Source organism: Sinocyclocheilus anshuiensis, unplaced genomic scaffold (assembly GCF_001515605.1).
Source record: "Sinocyclocheilus anshuiensis isolate Anshui unplaced genomic scaffold, SAMN03320099.WGS_v1.1 scaffold227, whole genome shotgun sequence".
Taxonomy (NCBI): Eukaryota; Metazoa; Chordata; class Actinopteri; order Cypriniformes; family Cyprinidae; genus Sinocyclocheilus; species Sinocyclocheilus anshuiensis.
In genome coordinates, this window is record NW_015549590.1 from 2,203,190 (window position 1) to 2,231,008 (window position 27,819).

The window sequence follows — 27,819 nt, forward strand, 5'->3', positions numbered from 1 at the left end:
TACAATACAATAGTCAACACAGATACATTCCTTCAAAAATAATTTATAAGCCAGTCCCCAAAAAAACAAACAAAAACAAAAAACAGGATTAAATGCTATTAGATAAAGTGAGGTCCAAAGGTCTGAGACCATTAGTGAAAATGCTTTTGTTTAGCATTACTTCTGCAAGAGTAGTAAGAACTTAGTGCAAAACTAAATTTACAAAATTAACTTGAAATTGATGGAAAACAACCTGATGATCATGAAATTCTGATTCCCAGATTTTCAATGTGCTCTCAGACATTTGGACACGAATAAGCATATACTGTAAATAGGCAAAGTTGACAGTATATATGGCTAATACAGCACAGTACAGGCAGTTGTGTCCTTTACATGGCTTGATTTTGAGTGGGTGGCTGGAGCTCCACGCTGGAAGGGAACAACTTGATAGCGAAATTAATAACATAAGAGATATGCACTCCAATGCGTCTCCTGCTGCTACACAGCTCATTTCCACTTCAAACGCTGGTATATCAAAGTCAGCCCTCCAACTGTGGGCCTGATTTAATGTAGTAAATTCATATAAGTCTTCAATTAATATTTCATTAAGGATTCTAAACAGTGGGTATATTTAATGTTTGCTGTATGATCTCCCTTAATAAGAAACCAACATTAACACGGCTCTGATTTTGCAGCCGTGCCACACATTCAACACAAATGCGCTCTGCTCACCCCTTCATAACTCATATTTGTGGCTCCAAAGTCAACATTTACATGACGGCCCCCAGGTCTTCAAGCTGGCAGAGTAGATTCTGCATGTAAAGTGCCTGACAAGAGAATTTTACTAAATAAGAGAGGTAAGAATTGACGGCATGCAAAATTCATCCAGTTTAAAGCTGTAGAGAGACACAAAAGGCCACAAATGTGCGTGACCTGAATAAAGTGCTTATTAATATTTTTTTGAGGTAACTAGTGCACTACTGAGCAAAGTCTGCTTTAAATAAAAAGTGGGGAAACAGGCATTATGGCACTGCATGATTTGGCATTGAAGCTCTCGGGAAGAGCTCAAACTGAGGATAAATACAACAGTACAAGATAAATAACAGCACAAACAAACACAGTTTAAAAATTACGGTCCTTTATGAACAGGATGTTTTCATAGGAGAGGGTTAACCGTGAAGACAGCGACGAAGAGGCCTTTTGATGGGCCTTGATTCATTATTCATTATTCAACAACTGCAAAGTCTACTGGGACAATCCCAGAGTCAGAATGTTCTAGGCTTCACCTAGTCAGGAGGACTGAAGTGTGTTTAGGCAGAGGACAGATGTTTAAAAGCGCTCTCTGGGTTTTCTGAAATGGTGGAGATCTCTTGTAAGATGTGAAACGCTTTGTCTTTTGCATTTTGGTAGCATCTGTCAATGAGGAGCAGTGCAAAAACTCTGGAATATAGGTCTAAATCCATGTAGTCACATACAGTCTGAGCTACCAAGTGTGAATATTAAAGGTCCAATATTGCACTGGGCCATTCCTTCATGGCGAGCTGAGCTTCCGTGCTTTACGATTCCCTGGGTCTGCACAGAAAATATGGCAGTATGGATCTTAAGCAAACTCATCTTTTCTGGGAACTACACTAAAAAGGCAGTGGATGTCCAAATGGACTCTCACCTCCAAGCCAGTTGGAGTGATTCTTGAGGCTTTCCCCCAGGATGCCCTGCAGGTTGGCAGTAGGGATACGGCCTTCCTGTCTGCGACTCAGATTCTTCACCAGCCTGTGAGAGTACACAGCTATACTGATTCACACCGAACCAATATCTAAATCCACTTTAGTGCCACGAAATTTGTGTTTTTGAGCTAATGCATTTAATCTGGTTCAATTTACCTATAGGTACCACAGAAAAAAAGTTCACTCATAAAGAAAGTCAAGTCACCTTTATTTACACAGCAGTATCTGTAGCAGCTTCACATTATTAAACAGGAAAGTAACAGAATCAGTGATGCCAGTTGCATAAAACATAAGAGAAATCTAAATTCTGCTGTAAAGCAGCTCTAAAAAAGCAATAGCTCCAGCAAGTTTAGTGTTGATTTAGTTCAGTTCAATAACTGTGTGTGCAAAAGTCTATGGATGGTGTAGGAGTATAAATGTGAAGCTCATATTTTTGTCTTTAAAGTTCAGGGTTTTGCATCAGGTAATATTGAACTGAAAATGCCCTTTAAACTCCAATTAAATTCCTGAATTAGAATTAAGGTTACAAAGAAGATGTAGAATTTGAATTTTCAAAAGAAGGAATATAATGAAAGAAAATTCATAAACTGTAACCATAATTTTTGACCATTAAATCAACTTTTGCATTTGAAAGGGATCTACAGTAATTCTGAATTTTGCCCAATCCTAGTACAGTTGACTAAATTGTTCTTCTTGATATGGGACTACATTTCCCGTAACACTTCACATTTCAAACATTCAAAATCAGGATGTTGTCAAACAGTGATAGTTTACCCAAAAATAACATTTCTATAATCAATTATCATATTCTTCCAAACCTGTATCACATTCTCTCTTTGGTGGAACACAAAGAGGATATACTGAAGTATTTTTGTATCCAAATAGTTTTGGTTACCACTGATTTCCACTTGACTTCCAATTGTACCACTGAGACATTTCTCAATATGTCATAATTTTCAATTTTTTGAAATTAAGATGTATACATCACCTGAAAGCTGAATAAATAAGCTTTCCATTGATGTATAGTTTGTTAGGATAGGACAATATTTGGCTGAGATGCATTTGGCTGGAATCTGAGGGTGCAAAAAAATAAAAAATACTGAGAAAATTGCCTTTAAAGTTGTCCAAATGAAATTCTTAGCAATGCATATTACTAATCAAAAATTAAGTTTTGATATATTTACGGTAAGAAATTTACAAAATATCTTCATGGAACATGATCTTTAATTAATATCCTAATGATTTTTGGCATAAAAGAAAAATCGATAATTCTGACCCATACAATGTATTTTTGGCTATTGCTACAAATATACCCCAGCGACTTAAGACTGGTTTTGTGCTCCAGGGTCACATGTATCTTCTTTTATGTTAAGTCGTAGAGGTTTGGAACAACATGAGGACGAGTAAATCATGACAGAATTGTCATTTTTGAATGAACTATCACTTTGAGTTGCATTTTTCCCAGAATATTGCTTTATATTCCTTTAAGCTCGCACATATCACTCACCACTGGCCATCATTTTCCTCATGCTGTAGTTGTATGACATCACCACACTTAATGATGAAGTTATCCGTCCCATTTTTACGCCAGTCGACGAAGGCCCTGTATCTGCCTGCAACCTAAAACAAACAGATAAGTATAAGTAAAAAATAACAAGTGTCGCCCTACATGAGTTAGTGACTGAGTGAGTGTGGGATGTTCGTCTCTTACCAGATGTGCGGCGTCCTCCTCCTCAGTGTCATACGGGTTAGAGAGGCTGTTTGCTCCACTCCAGTCCTCCAGACCTTCACATATATCTACAGAATAAGGTGCGCCCGGCCAGCCTACCATAAACACACCACATGCATGTTTCGGAGTAAATCATTGCATTCTGATTCTTGAAATACATTCTGAATTTAATATACAGTGTCTGATGAACCTAACTGATGCTGACAGCCTTCGTGGGCTTCAGAGATCATGCATGTGGGTGGAGAAATCACATGCTCTTTCAAGTTTCATACTGAGTGTGTGGTTGAAGTTTGTGGTGACACGGATAATGGTTTTACACCAGTGGCTTGGGTAATTTTGAACAGCAAGCATTACACTTCAACTACACTGCTTTGTATGTGTGCAGAATATGTGTTTATAAGTTGGTGAGTATTATATCTAAGGCCCAAATCATTTTTATTTATCAGGACAAACACTTGATTTCACATGCAGTTGCTTTCTGAATTTAAAATGCAATGCATTTACATGTGTTGCAATACTGTCATTTGTAGGTTTCTTTACCTGACCATTTACAGTTACACTATTTACTCTCACCCAAAACACTTAGTAAATTCAAAGGAAAAAACTCAATTTCCAACTTTAAATACATACCACAATTAAAGACAATATACTGTGCATACACAACAAATATGAAGAAAAAGAATGTTGATTTACTGCTCAAGAAACATTTCTTATTATCAATGTTGAAAACGGTGTGCTACTTAATATTTTTGTGGAAATAGTAATACTTTTTTTACAAAAATATATCTTTTGTAACAATGTAAAAGTCTTTACTGTCTCTCTTGATAAATTTAATGTATCTTTGCTGAATAAAATAATTAATTTCTTTAAAAAAATCATACTTGCCCCAAACTTTTACGGTACAGTATATATTGTTGTACATATATGTATATATGCAGTAGGGCTGTCAAAAAGGCAGAAAACTAAATTCAAATTTTGTACTTAAATATTATCAAAATTCGAAGTCCCTCTAGAAAATGTGCGAAAATGTGTTCTGTGTGAACGGCTTGGTTTCAGTTTTGATGTAAGCAAGATCTTCTCCGCATTGATGTTCTCTTTTTCCGCAATATTTTTAATTAACAATGCAGCAGCGCCGCATCTAGTGGCTTCAACTGGATAGGTTAACAAAAACATTATAATGCAACGACGCTTACATCTCATCGCATCTCGTGCGCCACTGATAAGGCTACCTCCTTAACGCACACCTAAAATTCAAATGCAACGTTTTTGCATTCTAATGTGGATTTTTATTTTAAATTCGACGAATATTCGAAATTCGAAAAAAAATTTGACCGCCCTAATACGCAGTGTATATCAATGTTAATAATGCTAATGTTTGAATGATACACTATTACCCACAAACAATCTTGTTTCATCATACTTGTTATTTTCCTGCTTCCAAGATACACCACAGCAAATGCATAAATACACTTCAAGATTCTATGTTTGGTCTTTTAACAGTTCAACAAGTCCTTTATGACTTAACACATTCTGCATTTACATATCTCAACAGAGATTAGGTGTGTATGTGCAGGTGTTTGTGTGCGTAACACTCACTGCGTCTGTTGAGCTGGTGTTGGTTAGAGCAGCTGAACGGATCTGGACTGCTGTGGCCCGACTCAGTCCCCTCTGAGCTAACTGACGCTCTTTGCTGTTTGCTGTGTGACAAGAGAAGAGCTAGAAGTAAATAAACAATTATCCACACATGCACCATCTCTTCTATATGAAACAAGAGCCAAACCAACCGTCAGCCCAGCGCAAAGCATGTAAGAAGCTGGCAGATATGGACAGATGGTGGTAATTTCAGGCCTGCAAGGCAAATGACTCTTTCATAACAGCATAGAGATGTGCTGATAAGGAAATGGAGCAAAATTAAGCTGATAGAGTCTTGATTTGTCAACATTTGACTCAACTTGTCTTGATCTCAAAATCAGGCCTGTCTTCAAAGCGCTGCTTAACAGCCAAAACAATGGAGTCAAACCAAACTCTTCTGCTGTTTGCTTTTGTTTGCATGTCATGCAAAACAAATGCAGAGATGCTGGCAAAGCATCTGCCTGTTATGTTAATGATAAGGGTACTGCTGGTGAGATCGGTGGGGTGGGGTGTGTATGGAGGGGATGGCGATGGTGGTTAAAGTGTGGCCATAGCAGCCCTGTATGTGACGGAGCACAGATCGGAGCGGCCCCCCTCCTGCCTGATTTACCACTGAGCGTCACTGTCGCTGGGAGGGGCGAGTGAGGCATGGGCTCCGAGCGCGAAGGCACACACACACGCCCCCCGACAGGGACACAAGGTCCAGACGGGGCAGGCAGCCCTTAAGAATGCCACCGGAAGGCCGCACGGCCCTGCGGGAGGACAGGCAACCACACACAGCGGCTTCATTCCCCTCATCAGCAGAACATTTTTCATACACTTAAGTACTTTTACTTAATTGATTTGTTAAAATGAGACATCCTAAATGTGTATGGGTTCTATATATGCAAATACAAGTAATATGTTTTAAATATGGCTTATACATGGGTCCAAAATTAACACTCACCAAATGAGAGTAAAAACTGCACTGGCGAGTAAATAAAACAGTTGGTTAGTAACTTTATTAGGAACCAAAACATTACAGGTGCATCTCAATAAATTAGAATGTCGTTCATTTATTTCAGTAATTCAACTCAAATTGTGAAACTCGTGTATTAAATAAATTCAGTGCACACAGACTGAAGTAGTTTAAGTCTTTGGTTCTTTTAATTGTGATGATTTTGGCTCACAACATGATCTTCAGAAATCATTATAATATTGATTTCTCTCAAGAAGAGCTTCTTTCTTTCTCTTTTTGTAGAATTCTTTGTTTAAAAGGAAGTTCAAGAGAAACAGCATTTATTTAAATAGAAATCTTTTGTATCATGTACAAACATATATACAGTATATATAATAAATATAAAATATTATATAATATAATACCATATAAAGTTAAATAATGTAACATCAATAGTAAAAACATAAACATGTATGCATATGTATACGTTTTTACATTTTATAGTGCATTATATTATTTGTTGTATTTATTATATACAGTATACTTTACATAAACTACTGTTTATTTTTACAATCATGCACAATTACATTTCAAGACCTGTATATTTATGACTGGTAACTTTTCTTAATTAACAAAGTTACATATAATTAAAAATAAGTTAATTTTGGACCGTGCTTACACATCATATGGATTGCTAAAGCGGGGACTGTAAAAGCAGAGAGGGTACTGTTATTGGCGGGATTCTGTGAGGGAAGTGTCATGTGAGAGATCTAACAGCTAAAAGCAGCAAAAAGCTGGTCTAAGCCAAAGGGTCAAGGAGAGAGAGTGATCGGTGAGGGTTAGATCAGGGATTAGAGAGGGGCTCAGGAACAGTGATCTGTACACTAGTGGATTCTTACCTCACTGAGAGAGGAGGAGACATCTGCGTCTGCTCTGAGACTGCAGCAGAGTGACACAACTCCTCTGAACCAATGAGAGAAGAGCACACATTACTCCAAGTACTTGTGGTGGAACAACAGTGACATTTAATCACAGGAAATGTATTGAGACCTTTGAGCTGTTTCTGCTGGTTGGTCAGGATCTTTCTGATCTCGTTCAGCCAAGTGATCTTCACCTCCACTGTGGGTGCCTATGAGAAGTTTTTGCATAACAGTGGTAAACGTGACAGTAATCATGGTCATTGTCCATTAAATAATACTTTTATATCATATTATATTTAATCTAGTCTTTGCATTTATTTTACTGCTTATTTTTATATTTGTATGAGAAAAATATAATGAAAGTCACAATGTTTGACCAGTAATTTCTGAATATTACACTGTTAGAGATGATCTTTTGACACTGACTCATGTTTATATTTGAAACTTGATAAATGTGTATATAGTTTCATTAATTTGCATTTAGACAAATCAAGTGTAACAGCTGTTAATTTGTGAGTTTGATGCATCTAAATGAAATGATAACCTCTCTGAAAATGAGTTGAAGAAGAATTGGTGTTGCGTTCATTTTTGGATGAACTGTCCCTTTAAACATTCTCACCTGTATCACATAGACTTCCTCTCTGCCACTGTACCAGATCTCAAACTTCTTCACATCTCCTTTGACGTTCTCCGTAATGCCGACTGCACTCATCTGCCGGCATAAACAGCATTTTATACTCACGGATGAAAACACATGCGAATCTGAAAACACACAGCTACCTGCTGTATAAACATGTCATATCCTGTCACATCCTGTGAAGTAGCATCACATTTTAAAAACAAGGAAGGAATGCTGTCATGAGTAAACAGGCTGATATACAACGATGCATCCACATGCGATGCTGGCAGGGCTTTCTGAGATTGCACATGTGCTCCCAGCAGGAAGTGCGTGCCGTACCTTAAGACAGTGCTTGAAGCTGTAGGAGGGAGTTTTGTCAGCGTTCTCTCCGTGTTCGTCTCGACGCTTGCAGAAGAGGAGTGCGTGCTCATGCAGGAACAGGTGTCGCTGCATGGGCTTGAAGCGGGCCAGCTCCTTCACGCGGGTCGGACCACTGAAGGAGCCTTGCATTAGCACGCGGCCCAGATTGCTGAGATCCCCCTGCAACATACAACTTGTTAGCTACTGTACGCATTCACACACACTCACTTTAAGTTGTTAAAAATGTCACCTCATATCCGGTGATGGCAATCTGGTGCATTGAGTCATTGACTGACTTCAGCAGGTCCAGCATGGCTTCTAGTGCCCCCTGCAGCTCAGAAACTCTCTCACAGCCTGAGCTGTACTTCAGAAGCTCCTATTATCAAACACACATACAATTCCTCGGATTTAATGGACAAAAATATCCCTACATCAGAAAACTTTAAAAAATTACACAAGGTTGCTATAAAAATCTAAAACATTTTATCTCACAGTTCTGACTTTTTTTTTTCTCTCACAACTGTGAGTTTATCCCTCACACTTCTGACTTTTCCCCTTCTAATGCAATTCCAAGTTATGAAATCAAATCATAACTAAGAGTTTACATCTCTTAGACGTTTTTTCCCCAGAATTGCAGGTTTATATCACGCAATTCTGAATTTTTTCTTGCAATTCTGTTTTTTAACCACCCCAAATATGAGGCATCCGACTGGACTGTATGCGCATGCAGAATTATGAGAAAAAAAGTTAGAATTGCGAGATGTAAACTCAAAATTCGGAGGAAAAAAAAAATCACAACTGCGAGTTTATCTCACAATTATGACTTTTTCCTTACAATTGTGAGTATATATCTTGCAATTGCAAGTTATGAACTTGTAACTGCGAGTTTACATCTTTCAAATTTACAACTACAATTTTGACTTTTTTTCTCTAAATTATAAGTTCACGTCCTACAATTCTGTTTCCAGAATTGTGAGATGTAAACTTGCAATTGCAATATATAAACTCGCAGTATCAAGAAAATTTTTTTTCTATTTTTATTCTGTGGCAGAAATAAGCTTCCACAGGGTGCATTGTGATGTAATACCAAATGCAAACCATACTGCAGTTCACATGAACTATATCCCAGACCACCTTTTCAAACAAACTCAGATGGGATTTCCTGATCAAAAGGACTTAGTACCAAAAGATGCATAATAAAAAGTATTACAAAAATTAAAATGTTAAAAGATACATAATTTTATATGACCTCCCCCCCCAATTCACATTTGTATTCAACTAAAGCTCGCACCTTTAATAGGAGTTGATACTTTGTAAGGCGCTGGACTGGCTTCAGCAGGTATGAGTCAAGAGCAAGTTTGTGTTCCAGCTTCTTTTGGCACTCCTGTAACACACAGGACACATCTCAGATCTCTTTCTAGATGCATACCAGTGTGCTGCAAGTATTTCTATAGATAGAGATGGTCATTGATACCTGAAAGAACGGGCAGTCCGAGAACTGCCTCCATAAAGAATCAGATCGAGGCTTGTTCTGACAGTAACATTCATACAAATGGAAATGGTCTTTCTGAAAACAGACAGATAGTTTTATGTTAGATATGTTTTGTAAAAACAAAAAAGAAGAAAGACATGAACAGTAACCTCAAATTGGTCTCATATGGTGTTATAAACTTCCTCACCCTTTCCAGAAAGCAAGCCCCTACTGCCTCAGGGCTCTCCAGACAGCTTTCCAAATCCTGCAGGAAGACACTGGAGAACAGAACAGAAGACACAAGTCACACACTTTGGAAACAGTGTTCCGTTGAAAATCTTGCTAGCTGTTCATAATTGAATGTAATTTTATGTAATACACTACCATTCAAAATGACGTGACATGACGTGACATGTGGCCAAGTATGGTGACCCGTACTTGGAATTAGTGCTCTGCATTTATCCCATCCAAAGTGCACACACACAGCAGTGAACACACACACCGTGAACACACACCCGGAGCAGTGGGCAGCCATTTTTTGCTGCGGCGCCCGGGGAGCAGTTGGGGGTTCGGTGCCTTGCTCAAGGGCACCTCAGTCGTGGTATTGAAGGTGGGAGAGAGCGCTGTACATTCACTCCCCCCACCTACAATCCCTGCCGGTACGAGACTCGAACCTGCAACCTTTGGGTTACGAGTCCTACTCTCTAACCATTAGGCCACGACTTCCCCAGACTAATATTTTTTTTGCTCACCAAGGCTGGATTTATTTGATCCACTTACACTTACTGTTACTGTTTTATTACAGTAAAAACAGTAATAATGTCAAATATTATTACAATTTAAAATAATTGTTTTCTATTTCAATATATTTTAAAATTTGACTTATTCCTGTGATGGCAAATCTGAATTTTAATCATTCTAATGCACAAGAAACATTTCTTATTATGATCAATTTTGAAAACAGTTGTGCTGATAAATATTTTTGTGGAAACTGTCATACATTTTTTCAGTATTCAGTAATAAGTTCAAAAGAACAGCACTTATTTGAAATATAATTTTTTTGCAACATTATAAAATATCATTATATAAGTACCCACATTTTAACATGTTATTATTCTGTTTTTCCTACTGCATTTTTTACAGCAAATAATGCTTTCTTGTTTTAAGCTTAATTTTAACAAAAAAGTACGTATTTAATCCAAGATACAGTACATTGTCTAAAACTCTAGAGGTCTTTATTATCTTAAATAATGGCTTCTAAATTGTAAATGTATCTTCTTGTAAAGATATTTAGATATATTTACTGGAAAAACAAAACAACACAAAATTATAAATTGGTTTTGACTCCAAACTATTGAAAGGCAGAAATCCAGTACACATCCAGTATGTACATCTAATGTGCATTATATCTGTAACTATTCACTACAATTAGTGTGTATTAAATCTCATTTTCAGTACAAAAGTATACATATATAATGTGTTAAACATATATACACATAGTATGCTTGACAAATCTTGTATGCAGTACATCAAGTACGCCTAAAATGTATAACATCCAGTATGTACTACAATTAGTATGTATTAAATTTAATATGCACTACAAGTGTAGTGTGCATTATACTTGGTATGCACTACAAATAGTATGCACAATATCTAGTATGCATAATTAGTTTAGCAACTATTTCAGTTCCTTATTTCCCAGTTGCACTATGCCTTTTTCTGTCTCCGTAACAGATAAGACTGACTGACAACTCAGTGAGAGGTCACACAGCTGTCTATTAGAACCCCCGCTCTGCTGACGCGCTCCCTTCCAGCTGAGCTCTCATTGGCTTAATCAAATCCTTATTTGACCAACAGCCATTTAGCTGTAATTAAAGTGCTTTAATTGGCGTGACGGCTTCCTGCAGTCAACCAATTTGGCAATTTGCCTCACCCGGGGATGAAGACCCAGCAGGCAAGACAGGTTTCAAAGCCACTGGCAAACACAGCTGCACAAACCGATACGTTTTATTAAAATAAGATGTTTTCGGAAGGTGTCTTGAAGTCAAAACTGTGAGTGTGCAGTGAGTGTCTGAATTTCCGAGGCTGAGGATTTGCCGCTTTATCTCACAGGAAACAGAATCGTATTTCGGTCTGAAGCTATTGTTTACATTTTGCTCCTTGCTGTTAGCAGCGTTATGAAGTTCTCTGTGTGTGGCCTTGCCTGCTATGGAAGTTGTAGATATCAGGCAAGTTTCCAAACAGCACATCTCTCTTTTTGCAAAGACTTGTTGGCAGGAGCGGAGCAAGAGACGGATTGTCCATTTCAGCCCTGTAGCCCTGCAAATCCAGACAAATAGAGTGAGAGATATCATAAACAAATCCACAACATCAACACCTCAGCTTCCAGCTCTATCTTCAGTGCCACATTCAGAAAAATGAAGGTCATCTTACCAAGAGCACTGCCAGCAGCTCCTCCACATAGATCCTCTCGGTCTCGATCAGCTCCTTCATCACATGTCTGGAGTCACACACATTCACAGGGTCATCAGACACATCAGTGTGTCATTTAAACAGACAGTGTCAGACAGCAGACTCACCGTTTGAGCAGATCAGTGCCGTCTTCTCCATCTATACTGTACGGGAGAGAGCTGGCTGTCTGATAGTCATGAATCACCTCGATCTGAACCACACAGAAAACACAGAATGACACAAAAGAAAAAAGAAAGCACAAGGTGTTGATTTAATCAAATCACGCATACTGCACCATTTCCACATCTTTTCTGATCTTTATACATCTTTCTTACAATATGAAAAGTGAAATGCAGTCTATGGGTGTTTCTTCAACTTTGGGTAATTCAGGCAGTCAGTGGTGGATTTTTATTTAAAACATTATTTATTTATTCATTTATTTATTTAAAAAAGCCTTAAATTTCAACTTTTTGTCACATGACAATCACATCTTAGAAACTGATGTGTGAGGGAAAATCAAAACTTAGTATATATTAAAGTGACTATTACGGTAAAACATTTTTATTTTAATGTTCGTAAATTATGAAATGTGTGAAAATGTGATTTCATTGTTTTTAGGATACAATCTATGAAATTAGCCTTACAAAGGCAAAATGAGACATCTATTTATTTTCAAAATGTTTAAAATGTCATATCCATCACCATATTTTCCATTACAGAGCCCTTACAATAATACAATAAATCATTTGAGATGTAATGGAGATGACTTGCGAATTATTCTGTGATAAGACATACAAAATTAAACTAGTGAGAGAGTTTATTTTCTAAAAGTCAATAGGATCATAGTTGAGGAAACATCCATATATAGTACATATTACTATCAAAAGAACCTCCCAAATGTATTTATAAAGACCAAGTGAAAGAGTGCTGTTACCTTCCTGGAGTTTGGGCTTTTCCTTGATGTTCTTTTGCCTGGTAATGGGAGGTCAAAGGTGAACTTTAAACTGGAATTAAAATCTGTTTTAAAACAAAAAGAGCAGATGGATACAACACAGAATTGATATAAATATGTATGTTGCAAAACGTGCAGCTTCAGTGAGAGCTATGAGAATATTTTTTGAAGTTGCATTTTTAAAAGTGCAGACTAGTGACTGCAGCACAAAACATTAACGTCCACAGTTCTATGCGCAATCAAATCATATCATATCATCAAAAACAATCAGACTGCACTGGGCATAACATAATATCAGTTTGATCTGACTTTGGAAGTCATTCAGAGGTCAATACCAGTGTATGACCTCAGTAAGTGAATAAAATCCTCCCTTAAAGCCCTTGTTTCAGCTACAGATCCATCTTTACATTGCGTTCCTGTCAGATCACTTTTGATGGGCTGTTCATCAATCAAAGATCACAGTATGTCAGGTGAGCTCTGCACGTCTCTATGGCTTCCTCCCTTGATCTCTCCATCCTAAAGTGCATCAGCTCTCACAAGAATACTGAATGCATGACGACCGAATCTATCTATCTACTTTATTCTCTCCCATTATATCATTCATAATTAACTCATTCTGTAATACATTATTAATCTGCAATTCAATTTACGTTTTTCTCTGTACTAGTTTTCTAACAAATTCCCATAGTCACTTTTGTCACATAGTCTATTGAAATATACAATTTAATGGTCATTATACAGAAGGATCTGACAGCCGAGGTCCACTATTGACCAATCAGAATCAAGTATTCCACAGAGCCACATAATAAAGGTTTGCATTCTGGGGTAAACAAAACGTAATGCTTCCTAATTTACATGGAGGCATTCATTTGACTATATGTCACAGACAAGCCTTTGTTATGGGTCCTCAGAGTTAATAAGGATCAAAAGGGCTACATGTGAATTGCAAATGCACCTTATTTCGCAACTCCCCAGGAAGTTTGCATTATTTACAGGGATTTATTAGGAAAAAGGTGCGGCTGTGCATTTGTAAAGGTACATAATAGCTGTAGAAGGATTTCATGTCATTACCCCAATGCAATCCACTTTTGATCAGGCGTCTTGAAAGCTTCATTAAAGAGTGCGATTTAGTCTTTGTACTGTAGCATGTTGTCTAGATATGAAACATTTAGTGCAAAATCTTGTGAAAAAGTAACTATTGATAAGACTGCGAGAACTCATGGCTGAAAAATACTGAGGATAATTGGACCCAAAATTAATATTGCACTGCCACATACCATGTTTGGGGGAGAAGAGGGGGGATTTTGCACGTGGTGGGTTTTCTGGACGAGGGGCCACCAGTTGGATTGGTCGGACATGTTTATCTGCCAGTTTCTTCAGGCAGTTCTGTCTGGACTGAATCAAAGCCTGCACAGAACTATGCTTCTGAAAAGTATTCTCCATATGAGCCTGAAACACACCACAGCAAAGAATTTCCATTTATATTTAGCCTAAAATGTAATTAAATATTTAAGATTTAGAGGGTCCAAATACATCCATCAGAAGCTACATTTCTGAAAGGATGCCTAGGAATTTACATCAAACAACTACTGAAACTGGGTCTAGTCTCATTTCTGTAGTCTGTCAGTGTTTACCTGTAGACAAGGAGTGAGCACAGATTCATACTCCAGAAAGAGCACATCCACGCCTGCACCGAGGAGAGGTGGCGCCGCCTCCTGGAACTTCGCGATATCTCGAAGAGCTGCCAGCGCACCTTCTTTAGACTGGAATTTATCCACCTGCTGATTGGCCAAGAGATAAGCGCCATCATCACACCACCGCTGAGCCTGCAAAACAAAGATTTTTTTGTTTCTAAAGAAATTCATAATTTTATTTGGCAAGGATGCATTAAATTGATCAAAAGTTATCAAAAATAAATAATGTTCTTTTGATTATTCTGTTCATTAAAGAATACAGAAAACAATTATGAAGTAAATATTAACCAAAAAACATTAAGCTGTTTTCAACATTGATAATAATAAGAAATGTTTCTTGAGCAGCGAATCAGCATATTAGAATGATTTCTGAAGAAGAGTAATGATACTGAAAATTCAGCTTTGCCATCACAGGAAGAAATCATATTAAAATATATTCAGATAGAAAGCAGTTATTTTAAATTGCATTGATATTTCACAATATTACTGTTTTGATCAAATAAATGCAGCCTTGATGAGCATAAGGCACTTCTTAAAAAAACATTAAAAAATATTTTTCATAATAGTATAAAAATGACTATATAAAGAGAAGGAGTGAATGTATTAGCCCACCTCTTCGAGGCGGCGTAGCAGGGTCTGTGCTTCTTTCAGGGACTTGTGTTTGGTATTGAGGGCAGAGGTCAGGGTGTCACACTGATGTCTGAGTTCATTGCAGCGCTGGATAATCAGAGCCATGGCATAGTGGTGTCCAGCAGCCAGCTGATGCCCATGCAGGATAAGAACCTGAGCCTGACTCATCTCCGCCTGAAACACACACAAATCTGTCAGAAATATCAGCATATTTGCGACTGACTGTACAACATGAACAGGGAGGCATAATGCAACTACCTGTGCACGTTTTTCCAAACTGTCCAGCTCTCTGACACACTGCTCTGTTTGGGACAGGGATTCTCCTGTGATGCTTATCTTCCTTTCCTGTGCTCTTAATTTCTCTAAAGAGCACTCCATCTGACAGAAAGAGAATGTTAGATCAACTAGATCAAATACTTTTACTGACTCTTCCTATTATAATAGGAAAAAATATCCTTCCTTCTTTACTTTACTTTTACTCTTTAAAAAATTAGGTAATGCAGCACTGACAAATTGCCTGTTTTGCAGGGGGTGGAGATCCGAACTGAAAAGCAGGGCAACATTTCAGAATCTTTAATTAAATAATCAATAGTACATAGTATTATTATAAAATCAGCTTTTTAGCATTAATTTATTTATTTTTTGCATTTTACACCATTGGTCTTACACAGTGTACACTATTTTTCAGTAAATATATATATATATAATACATTATATATTGTTTAATAGTTATTCATATTTATTTATCGCCTGGTCATGTCATATATTAAAATTCACAGCTGTTGTTTAATATAGTCTTGCTCAATTTTAGTCAAAATAAGCAAGATTTTTATTTTAAGGCATTACGTATTAAGCAATTGTGCTAGTATACAGTATAATGCCAAAACTCAATAAATAAATATTCAAAAAGGTTGACAAAAGACACTTTCAATTAAATTATTACATGTAAATTTACTTCTTGCCTTGATAGATCTAACTACCCAGCACAGGTGAGAACGATCAGAATCATTTCATGATCAAATGGCAGCACTGGCTTTGTATAAAGCATTTGTTTGTGAGCCATCAGTATGTCTTTGTGCAATTTTAGGGACAGAAAAGCAGTTCACCTCCTGAAAACTGTGCTCATATCTCAGCAGTTGTAAATATTGCTGCAGTTTGAGGTGGTGCTTATCAAAGAAGCCATCAAACGCCATCTCCATATCTGTGAGCTGAGCCAGCAGCCTGCAGTTAGGACATGTCAGAAAGCATGATTTCAAGTTCACATCGTTTTAGAAATAAAACAGTGATGTGTATTTGTGATGCAGACTATTTCTTTTCAAATAAACAGGATCAAACCCTACACCTCTGCATGGTATCCCAGTCCTGTGTCATGTCCCAGCACGTGTCGGCGTCCCCTTCCTTCCTTGAAGTCTCCAGGTTAGAGAGCAGCTGCCGCCCCTCTCTCATCACAGATCTGATGGCATCCTTCACCCATGAACAACAACAAAAACACTACGCACTGTGTTCTGCTGTCATTGACATCACAGAATCATGGAACAAAACAACAGCCAGAGCCCAGAGGGGCCGGAAAAACACAAGAAAAGACAAGACAGGAGCTAAAAGTGACTGCAGACTGGAGTGGAATACAGCTTTTGTACTCCCATGCTCTGTGTACCCTAATTATAGTTTATTCCCCTAGGTTTGGTACTTTTTTTTATGTTTTCCTTGGCAAAATAAGTGGTAGTAGACACCATGTTTAATCTGATAAAAAGTTACAGGCGCTCGGTTTAATAGGTTGTCCTGTCAAGAGTTTTTTGTCCTTTTCTGAGATGCTATTTTATAATTTTGCTAAATATATTATAATTATTATGCATGCAGCTCTACTGTCCTCAATTGAGAGACTGATGCAAGATATGGGTATATTTATAATATTTCTTTCACCACAGAACCATTTAAATTAAACTAGAAAAAAAAATATTATAAAAGGTAAAAAATGAAAATAATCCGTTTCAGAACCTAAAATACTATTTTGTATAAACAACCATTTGGGGACAGTAGGCAAGGACGCATTAAATTCATCAGTAAAGACATTTATAATGTTACAAAAGATTTCTATTTCAAATAAATGATGTTCTTTTGCACTTTCTAGTCAACTTTGATAATAATAAATGTTTCTTAAGCAGAAAATCAGCATATTAGAATGATTTCTGAAGGATCAGGTGACACTGAAAAGCCAGCTTTGCATCACAGGAATAAATTACATTTTAATATATAATAAAAACAAAAGTTATTTTAAAATAATATTATTTCACAATATTACTGTTTTTACTGTATTTTGGATCAAATAGACAATAGCAAACAGCTTTGATGAAACTTCTTTCAAAAACGTATTGACTCCAAACTTTTAAACAGTAGTCTTTCATATTAGTGCTGTCAAGCGATTAATCATGATTAATTGCATCCAAAATACAAGTTTTTGTTTACATAATATGTGTGTGTACTGTGTATATTTATTATGTATATATAAATACACACATATGCATGTATGTTTATATATTAAATATATTTATATATGATATAATTTATATGAATATAAATATATACATGTAAATATTTTCAAAATATATGCTGCATGTGTGTGTCTTTATATATACATAATAAATATACACAGTACACACACATAAATTATGCAAACAAAAACTTTTATTTTGGATGCGATTAATCGCTAATTCCTCCTCCTTAACATGTTAAGCTGAAATTTTGATGTTCCTAAAGCAGTTATTAAAGTCCAGCAATAATCAATAAGGGAAAAGTGAGAGGATTCTCTACACATGAGGGCTTCATTGAGCTGTACCTTAAGTCTCCTGTATTTCTCGGTGTGGGACAGCAGGAGGAACTCAACAGCACTGCACTCCTCTGATAACTGTGTCTCAGCCAGCTCTGTTCCAAACGCCTGCAGCATCTGAGCAATGTCCTTAACCATAACCGCAAAACTCTCAATGGCCTGCAAAAAGCAAAGAGACTACCTTGTTTAATGTGATATTTCTGTTTATTTCGTTAATGCATCTATACCATCATTTTTTACTGTTCTCAAGACGATCCAGTCGCTGTGGCAGTAGTCAAGAGTTCCCCCAAACTCTGAGGTCAGCTGATTCTCATCAATGTACCGCAGTAGATCTGTGACAGAGCTGAGCATCACCACCTTAATAACAGACACAAATGCAGGTCAGGGTGGTCCTGACTTTACGAAGATAAAATTACAAATGAGTGTAATGAGTCATACAGGCATTTTAAGCATGAAGTCCTCTTGACTAAAGCGGAAGCCGAGATCTGTAACCGTGCGCTGGAAGAAGCTGGTCGGTCTCAGCACCAACACAAGGTGCAGGTTTCCAGGGAATGAGGCCTAAGACAGAGAGAGATGATATCAGCCTGGCAGACACACAAGGACAGACCACCTTAAACAGGCAGATAAATGCACGAATAATCCTTAAAACCTGGAGGATATAAAGAAAAACAGAAAAAGAGTTCCACATATTTAAGGAATGTTCTGGGTCTAATATAATGCTGCTTTGCATGGAAACATTTACACTGCATACACTTGTTTATTTGTACTATTTTCAGTTGCTTTTATTGTTTGGATTTGACTGTTTTACCTTTGTCCCAGACACAATATCAAAATGAAAATTCATTTTAAAATACATGTAAAGTACAGTATTATGATAAACAAATAATAAAATATGCATAAACTATTTTAGTTACTAATTCAATTATTCCACTACTATAAATGGCCAATATTCATGGCCAATATAGTTATCAAAAGTTAGTGCAAATGCTAGCTACGTATGAAATTAGCCTCATTAAGTCTGCTATTGTATTAAATACAAAAAAAGAAAAATTAAACTGTTCAATTGTAATTTCCATCATTTGAAGTTTAAGTAAATATGTGAATCTTGTGCTTTTTTTAAAGCATGTATATTATTATTATTATTATTATTTACTATATACTCCATAGTATATACTCCAACATCTGACTATCTGTACAAATGAATTTGCATAATGTCAAAAATGTAATCACTTGGAAATGGTGCACAATAATATTGCTAATTCATTTTGTCTCTTTGTTTCCATTTTTAAAGTTTCAATGTGGTTTTAGACTTTTAAACTCACAAAAAAAGCAATAAATGCATTTTGAAGTTTGAATATTATTCATGTATGCTAACAGAATCTAGTGTGTTACTGTATGACCTGTACTATCACTCATCACACACATCCCCATTAATCACACTGACAATTAGAGACAACAACAAGCTGTCAATCAAATTGATGAGATAACGCTAAAACTAGTTAACACTTAACTACACATTGAGATAACCAGCCTGATTAGCCTACAGCTACTGTAAATGTACAGGTTATTCATCACAGGAGCTGAATCACATTGAGATACATAAGTATTTGAAACAAATCGGACTAATCTCTTTGACAAACAGAAAAAGGACATCAACATGACAGTTCATCCTAGCACACAGTTCACAGTAAGGACACACCACGCTTGACATTGACTCGTCCTTACGTATCTGTAAACAATAGCATCATCTGCGAAAATATTCAGTCGGCTATCGCTCATATGCATGATAATATATTTGTTTATAGGTTACATTAATAAATAACGCCTTCGCTAACATTTATCCATGTCGGATGACTAAGCTAAATCCGTCCGTCGCGCCGCAGTGTACCGCATTGTGCTCATCTAAACTTAAGTCCAACTCTTGAGCGAAACTACTCCAGACACATTACCGTAGAGCGGCGGATGCGCGGGAGTCCTCGCCTGTAGTCTCGCTCGCTCATAGCGATCGATGTTTTACGAGGATGTTTTAAGACCTCGCCCATCCTGCTGTGGCAGACCGGTGCCCGGTGCAGTGGACGGTCTGCGGGATTCATCGCCGCAGCGTCGGGAGGGTGGCAGCACAGCACCGTCTCTCCTGCTCTCTCCTCTCCTCACCTCTCCCTCGCCCCAAGAGCGTCATCATGTAAAAACCTGCGCATGCTTTGTGCTAACTCATGCATTCCCGTTGCCTCGCAGTGAGCTCGGGTTTCACACAAGCTGTTTTTAAACGCAAACTTCAGTTAGAAGTGCCGCATTTAGTTATTTATTCAGGCTGGAGCTCAGAGAATTGGGCTGTGAGCACATGCTGTACTGCAAATGCGCTGATCCACTTCAGCACCGCGGACAGCGACAAGACCGCTTCAGCACACAGTCAATACAGACGCGTGATGCATTCAATCCCCAAAGGACATATTAAGGGTCAGCGATGCTTAATGTTCTCCCTGGATCTATTAAGCTGTTCAATAATACAATAAATTCACTAATAAATAAATATACCTCTTTTAAGTTTTATACATACATGCATAAATACTTTTTAAATTAAAAGTATTTATGTGTGTGTGTATGGCTTAAACCGAAACCGTCCTGAAAAATCATTAAAAATTCAGACTTTTATGATAGTGTGTCAAGATCATTATGGTTTTTTTAAGAATATCAAATATTTTGTTTAGTGTTTTGTTCAAGTCATCTAGAGTAAGGCCACAAACAGCTTTATTTTTGAGTCAAAATTAATGTTATTTGCACAGTATATATATATAGAGAGAGTGAGAGAGACTTTTTAAAATCGTTTTAAAAGGATAAATCCCAAGTTTATGCAAGGTGCAAGGAAAATATTTTTGAACGGTTTACATGGTTACATTATACAGACATTTTAGGGTCATTTTTATATACTTTTTTTTGTAGAAAAAAAGCATATTTTTAAAAAACAATGCACTAAAGATTTACAAGATTTTTTTATTTAACCATAAATAATAATAATAAATTAAAACAACAAAACACCTTTCACACTTGTGCATTAATTATAAAAAAATAATTGTAATTGTAAATATATTGTAATCTCTTACCGCAATCCGTGCCAATGCCGTTTTTATCGAGGCCCAAGTATCCAATCTTCGGTCTAAAATTATGATAAATTTTACCCCAGGTTGCCGTGTTCTGGAAACATGTGAAGTGTGTCATGTATCACACTAACTGCATTTGATCTTAGTTAAGAACATGACATTATGAACAACCAGAATATCTGAACATATGTATAAATGTACACAGGCATTTGCTTGCATTGTATGTCGGGATCAATATGTTCTTTCATCCTAAAAGATCCTGACTGTATTGTGTCTACAATGTAACTACAAAGATCTTTGCATATTTAACACACTAACAATACATTCATTTGAATAGCTCAATTTGTGTATGAGCTGTTTCAAGCTTTACGTGAAGAGAATACATAAGGGACTGCTGCTGTACTGCAATGCAGTGAGATGGAGAGGCTGATGTATTAGACACGGACCTCGGAATCAGTGTGAGGTATGAAAGAACTTTGGCAAGAGCTTCTTCAGGAATGTCGCTGAAAGCAGAGCATTCTGGGAGAGTGATGATGACACTAGAGTCCTCACCGCGTCCCCCTGGAATTCAATAAACATCACATTTACAGTTTCTCAGTTAAGGACAAATTCTGTGGCATTGCTCCAAATTTATCTGACATGTTTAGACAAGCCATTAATCCACACATACTTTACGTCTCCAAAAACTATCAAACAGAAACTGAAAACCCCACCTGATAAATAGGCCAATTGTTTCTCAATGTAGCCAGCCACTTCCTGCATACTCACAGGGACTGTGACCTCTGAGGAGACAATGAAGATGAGCCACATATAAATAACAAAGTGGCAAGTTTTAGGTCATGTTTCTGTAAGTTATGTGAAATTTCAGGAACAGCACCACCCAGTGTTCAATGTACAAACTACCAGAAGCTGTTAATCACAGTGCTATATAAAATAATTTATGGTCTGTTAATGGACTCCTCAGTGAAATTGACAACATTAGTAGTTAGTAGCAGTGAGTCTAATGCATTCATGTCTGCAGAACCATCAAGATGGACTGAAGCCAGAGACTGAAAACAAGAGGTTCAGTTTCCTTTGAGCCTCGTCTCATACTACAATACACTGCAAGTGGAGGTTGACAATAGAGGATGTGTTCAAATTACATATGGACCAACACTGGTCTCCAGTGACTTCACCAACGACTCACTTCCTGTGTTTGCGGCAAACAAAAACAAAATTAATTCCACAAAGAGAAATGCAATACTCTGTAGAGGAAATGGATTATTTTGGGTCAAGTTACAGTACAGCTTCTTTTTCCTACTATAAGGCTCCTTACATGCTTCATATACTTCCAAAATAAAGGGTCATGTCCTGAAGAATGTTGTAATATGTAAAAACTGCTATCTACATAACTATTAACCTATCATGATAAAAAATAAATGCTGACATTAACATTTAATGAGTTTCCAACAGGTATAATGGTGCTGGGGCAGAGACGAATGTGAACCAAGACACAACTAAATATTTAATAACACTCAAGACAATTTCAACAGTTTAAAATGTTAAATACTCTCTATACACCTCAAAAGCAAAATTAATGAGATTTATAATATGATGAGATATGGAGAGATAAATACATTGTAAATTTTAGAGAGATGCATTTAATGATGATGCCAACCCTGAAACAACTTACAGAACTACCACATTTTGCTATAAGTTTGATTGCATCATATAATAATTGCTGTTAATAGTGTTCATCGTCTGTTTGATTACGTCATTAATTGATTTTTCCGTACATTTCTGCCATATGTACATTGACTGACAGTCACCACTGATAAGCTACTACTAAATATTGTAGAAACTTCATTTGCTGTAAAGTTGCTTTGCAATGATTTGTATCGTGAAAAGCGCTGTACAAATAAACTTGAATTGAATTGAATTTAAGCAAGATGGTCTAGACTAGAAAGCAACAATAAATATGCTTCAGCCTTCCACTAGTTTGCAAACTAATTTTATAAAAAATACAAATGTGAAGTGTCATGATATAATAGACATAATAATATTTTTTATAATAATAATAAATAAAAATACAGTTTAAGGTCTGTGTAAGAAATATTTGTGTGCAAATATATTAACAAATAAAAACAGAATTTTTATAATAATAAAAATACAGCTTAAGGTCTGTGCAACAAATTTGTGTGTGCAAATATATTAACAGTTAAAGAAATAGTTCATATAAAAATGTTAAAAATGTACTCTCTCTCAGGCCATACAAGATGTAGATGTGTTTGTTTCTTCATCGGAACAGATTTGGAGAAATTTACCATCACATCACTTGCTCACCAATGGATCCTCTGCAGTGAATGGGTGCCGTCAGAATGAGACTTCAAATAGATGGGTGCCGTCAGAATGAGAGTCCAAACAGCTGATAAATCACAGCAAAATCACAATAATCTACAAATAATGTAAGTAACACACAATCTGCATGTTTGTAGTAAACATATATCGAGATGTTTTTCATTTCAAACCATTGCATCTATTCATAATATTGCTTTGTCCAGTGAAAAAGTTGTCTATATTAGATATTAATATTCAGAGATCAAGCACCTTTTACAAGTAAGGATTATGAACTTGTATTTCAGCCAGAAGCAACTGTTTGAAGTTAAAATATGTTTGAAGTTAAAATGCCTTAAAGATGGATTTGTTTGACTGTCTTGTGGATTATTGTGCTGTTTTTATCAGCTGTTTGGATTCTCATTCTGACGGCACCCATTCACTTGCAGAGGATCCATTGGTGAGCAAGAGATGTAATGCTAAATTTCTCAAATCTGTTCTGATGAAGAAAATAACTCCTCTACATCTTGGATGACCTGAGGGTGAGTACATTTTCATCAAATTTTCATGTTTGAGTGAACAATTTCTTTAATATAATAAATTATATGAATATATTAAGACATTTCCCATTTAATTTTGTATTGAGTCTGTTAGGTCACTAAATGCTGGAGTATATTTGCTAATAGTGTTTGTTCTGCCATGTGTTCAGGCTTTATAAGAAAGCCCAGCACTGCCTTGACAATGTTACGTTTAGGCAGCATCGCCCTTCTAAAACAACACAGATGGAAAACCACACCTTATACTCCTTTGAGGGTGTGATCAAAGATTTCAGCGAGTCAGTGTATAATAAACACATTCAGGTGCTGTCCATGTGAACATGTCTGAACTCAGTCTGAAAGCTACTATGATCTGTCCTGTAGGAGACAGATGAGAGATTTTATATTATATATATATATAATAAAAATGTTATATAATAGTGTAGTATAATGTAAATATAATATAATATAAATATATAATAATAAATTCAGTGTTGCATAATTGCTGCGTTTTGATTGACGTTTCTATTTAATTTAAAGAGGCTTAAGTAAATACTGAATGCATTAATGATGCATTTTAAAAAATACTGTTAATTCAAAAAGTGCTGTTCCAAAACAACAACAAAAAATGACCTTTGAACAAACAATCATTTCTGAATGTTTTCATAAATGTAGTTCTTTCCGGGGACAGTGATGGTTACTAAATAGGCTTGAATGATAAGAGGATTAGTTGCCTGAGCTTTTATACTTTAAATTTAAAAAAGCACAGACAAGACTAGCCTAGATAAATATGTTTTTAGATACATTAAGCCCAAAAGTATTTGGACACTTTAGTTACACTTACACTTGTATGAATGTTAATGCATTCCATATCAACCCAAGTGGAATTTTTTCAAGCAAAACATTTCACAAAATGTTGCCATTTAAAACTAGGACAAATGTATTGATTGTCAAATGTTAGTGTTTAATGTGATCAACTACACCTGACTTGACTGAAAATCTATTTTATTTGTGAGAAAAGCTTAAGAACCGTCGGTTTACAGATTCCACTTGGTTTGATATTTTATCTGACATTAATAAATTATTAAGTGTGGCCACTATGTTTGGTATAAATGTGGTAGCATTGTGAACGCAAATTCCAGAAGATTAGTGTTAACGTTAATTTCCATTTATAACACAGTGGGAATCAGTTTTGATAACAAATATTAAATTCAAAGTGTTTTATTTTTATATTTTGAATATTAAAGCCAGATCCAAGTAGGATCAAATTTCCCCCCTAAAGCGTTCATGCTCATACTGTATGCATGAACATGTACATATTGTCATGCAATGTGGTTAGAGGAATGAAAGGATCAGAGTTCATATCTACAGAGCATTCAAAACTCAACAGTTTAGCTTTAAAATGGCACCTTAGAAACCAAATTCATTTTCTCAATGTCAAATATACTGAGGAATACTAACATCTCTCATTGTTTGAGCAGATTCTGGCGTGCTGCAGCATGGATGTTATCTAAGCCCAGACAGGTGTTCACAATGACTCTGTGTCAGAATGTTGTTGCTGTGAACCTGGCTCGGCCTGAGAGGAACTGCTGTCTCACATTACAATGCATCATTACAACGTAACAAACAAACACCTTTCCAAAGCATTACTTTAACACTGCTCACTCTCACATAAAAACAACCACAACATCGAGACAGATGCCAACAACCTGAGCCACACTGCCAAAGCTAATCTCCTACAATCACTTTGAGTAAACCGAAGCATCATAAAGTAAATATTACATAACACACAGCAGAATGGAGTGATTCAGACTTTAAATGCATTAAAGTGCCTGAGGAAAGACATGGTGGCTAAAATGAAGATGCTGAGTCATGGTCTAAAGAGCATTCTCTGGGTTTAAAGCCAAACTGAGAGCCAGAGAGCAGGGCAGGGGGTTAATATCAGTGCTCCACTTCCTGTGTCTTGGCGCCCATTTGTAATACGGACAGTACAATTTCTATTTTCATCCTTCAATCTCGCTACTGGCCCAAATTCACATTGCATGATTCTAAACTGCCAGCTTACTGTCCATCAAAACACTCGTTTAATATTAAGGTTTCAGGAAAAGGTTACCATAGAAAAATACAAGGTTCTGGAATTCCTCTGCTTTTCAATTACAGAAAGATTGAGTCCAGTCCATTCAAGCAGATTATCAAATATCAAATCTAGGTTATGGATAAAACTCCATTAAGGTATAAATAGCAAACATAATCCTTGCAATACTACATAAAACGCCAATGAACATCCTGAGAAACTGATGTCGTTGTGAACAAAAATGGCAGTTATATATGGCAGACATATATGAGCATATACTCACGTTGCAGTGTGTTCTCCAGCTCCAAGCCTGCCTGCAAAAGGTTGTAATAGCCCTCCATGTCTTTCTCGGGCTCCTGAGGAGAGGCCGGGTCCATTCCCTGGCTGTTCCCGGAGAGGAGTGACTTGACTCTGGGCCCGTCAGGCCCTCACATCCCACTCCACCCTGGATTCATCTCACTACCTCCTCTGAACAAGTCCCAACTGAGGCTTGACTTCAGCTCCGTGCCGCCACTCACGCCTCTGGACTCCCCAAGTCACCTTGAGCAGGAGCAAGTGCATCCAGAGAGACCCCCCGCTGGAGGAAACGGGATCCGGAAATATCTATGGCAAACAGCCTGCTGCAGCCGATAGTGGCACTGCAATATCACATCTCAGCTTACAAAAACCACACACACACACACACACACACATCAGGGAGGGGCAGAGAGGATGAGGTCCTGTCCCAAAAGTGAATCGGATTAAAAGGGTTTCCTGTCCACAGTGCTGACGGTCTGCCCTCTTTAAAAACACACCGCACACACTCCCTCCGGCTGCAAACTCCCATGAGTTAGAGTGCGTCAAATCTGCATCACTCTTAGACACACACTATTGACACTCTGCCAACTCCCTCCCCATTGACTTTCTCTGCTGTCGAGTTTAGACTCCGCCCCCTGCTGATCTCCACCCTCCTCATTGGTCAGTTTTCTCTCACAGGCAGTGGCTTAAATTATGTTTCTCTTCTCACTGCTAGATCCCTGCATGCTGTATTACACACATTCTCACCCTTACTCTAACTAACAAACACACACACAGGGAGACTGTTCTGAATATCACTATCGACAGCAAAACTATTTTTTCTTCCTAGACTAAGGAGTTTCATTGTTCACAATACAGAAAAGTATGACGCGTGGGAAAATTGCACAAAGACAAACAGCTACATGAATAAGAGGCATTGTTGTCAAAGAACACACTATTTATGCATCTACAACTGCATCTTATGCCCATGAGACACTGCTGGTTTGAAATAACATATGGCATTGCAGTCTTTATTCATTATGCACATGCTCTGCAATTGTTGGACAGATTTGGAGAGACTAACTTTAAATTCTGAAGACAAATACAGGACAATACCAGAAAAATACCATGGGCAAGAATTTCATCAAAATTTTGCTTAAGTGTTGTTATTATATGAGCTGAGGGTCAAATGTTTGGAATAATTAAGATAAGTCTTCAGTGTCACATGATTCTTCAGAAATTATTCTAATATGCAGATTTCCATATCTTACTATTATCAATGTTGAAAGCAGTTTAGATCCTTTGATGAAAAAAAAATTCAAAGAAAAGCATTAATTTAAAATATAAATTTTTGTAACATTATAAATGCATTATAAAAACATTATCTTTACAATCAATTTTGATCAATTTAATGCAAACTTTTTAATGGTAGTGTATCAGTTCCCACAAAAATATTAAGCAGCACAACCGTTCTCAACATTGAAAATCAGCATAATAGAATGATTTCAGAAGGATCATGTGACACTGAAGACTGGAGTAATGGCTGCTGAAAACTTAGCTGCCATCACATTAAAATATTACTTTTTACTGTACTTTATCA

The 27,819-nt window shown here is 36.8% G+C and overlaps 1 protein-coding gene across 3 annotated transcripts; it reads right to left on the reverse strand.

The window, feature by feature from the left end:
- LOC107658106 (proto-oncogene DBL-like) lies at positions 1–26,757 on the reverse strand. 3 transcript variants are annotated; one of them, XM_016446546.1, is made up of 30 exons: positions 26,227–26,757; positions 21,734–21,802; positions 21,467–21,581; positions 21,024–21,114; positions 18,361–18,480; positions 18,163–18,279; positions 17,932–18,081; positions 16,441–16,562; positions 16,205–16,319; positions 15,357–15,476; positions 15,081–15,272; positions 14,409–14,600; positions 14,052–14,223; positions 12,757–12,794; positions 11,951–12,033; positions 11,805–11,871; positions 11,575–11,690; positions 9,580–9,649; positions 9,375–9,467; positions 9,192–9,284; positions 8,151–8,276; positions 7,880–8,080; positions 7,541–7,633; positions 7,052–7,130; positions 6,901–6,964; positions 5,029–5,129; positions 3,415–3,527; positions 3,211–3,323; positions 1,646–1,749; positions 1–1,551 (listed from the first exon to the last, which is right to left on the reverse strand). In XM_016446546.1, exons 1-30 carry the CDS (start codon positions 26,318–26,320, stop codon positions 1,511–1,513), a joined length of 3,264 nt encoding a protein of 1,087 aa, XP_016302032.1. In that variant the 5' UTR covers positions 26,321–26,757; the 3' UTR covers positions 1–1,510. The 3 variants fall into 3 exon arrangements, with proteins under 3 accessions (XP_016302032.1, XP_016302031.1, XP_016302033.1); XM_016446545.1 differs by having other exon boundaries at positions 2–1,551; positions 12,757–12,839; XM_016446547.1 differs by lacking the exons at positions 21,024–21,114; positions 21,467–21,581; positions 21,734–21,802; positions 26,227–26,757 and adding an exon at positions 19,872–20,317 and having other exon boundaries at positions 2–1,551; positions 12,757–12,839.
- Between the last annotated feature and the right edge of the window lie 1,062 nt (positions 26,758–27,819).

What these genes read in the sequence shown, in the direction of transcription:
- LOC107658106 (XM_016446545.1), bottom strand. Translation starts at nt 26,320, where the DNA reads ATGGACCCGGCCTCTCCTCAGGAGCCCGAGAAAGACATGGAGGGCTAT. An exon ending in ACTTCATGCTTAAAATGCCT is followed by an intron (nt 18,280 to 18,360) that starts GTATGACTCATT and finishes TCTGTTATTAAG; the next exon opens with GTGGTGATGCTCAGCTCTGT. An exon ending in GACTGGGATACCATGCAGAG is followed by an intron (nt 16,320 to 16,440) that starts GTGTAGGGTTTG and finishes TCCTAACTGCAG; the next exon opens with GCTGCTGGCTCAGCTCACAG.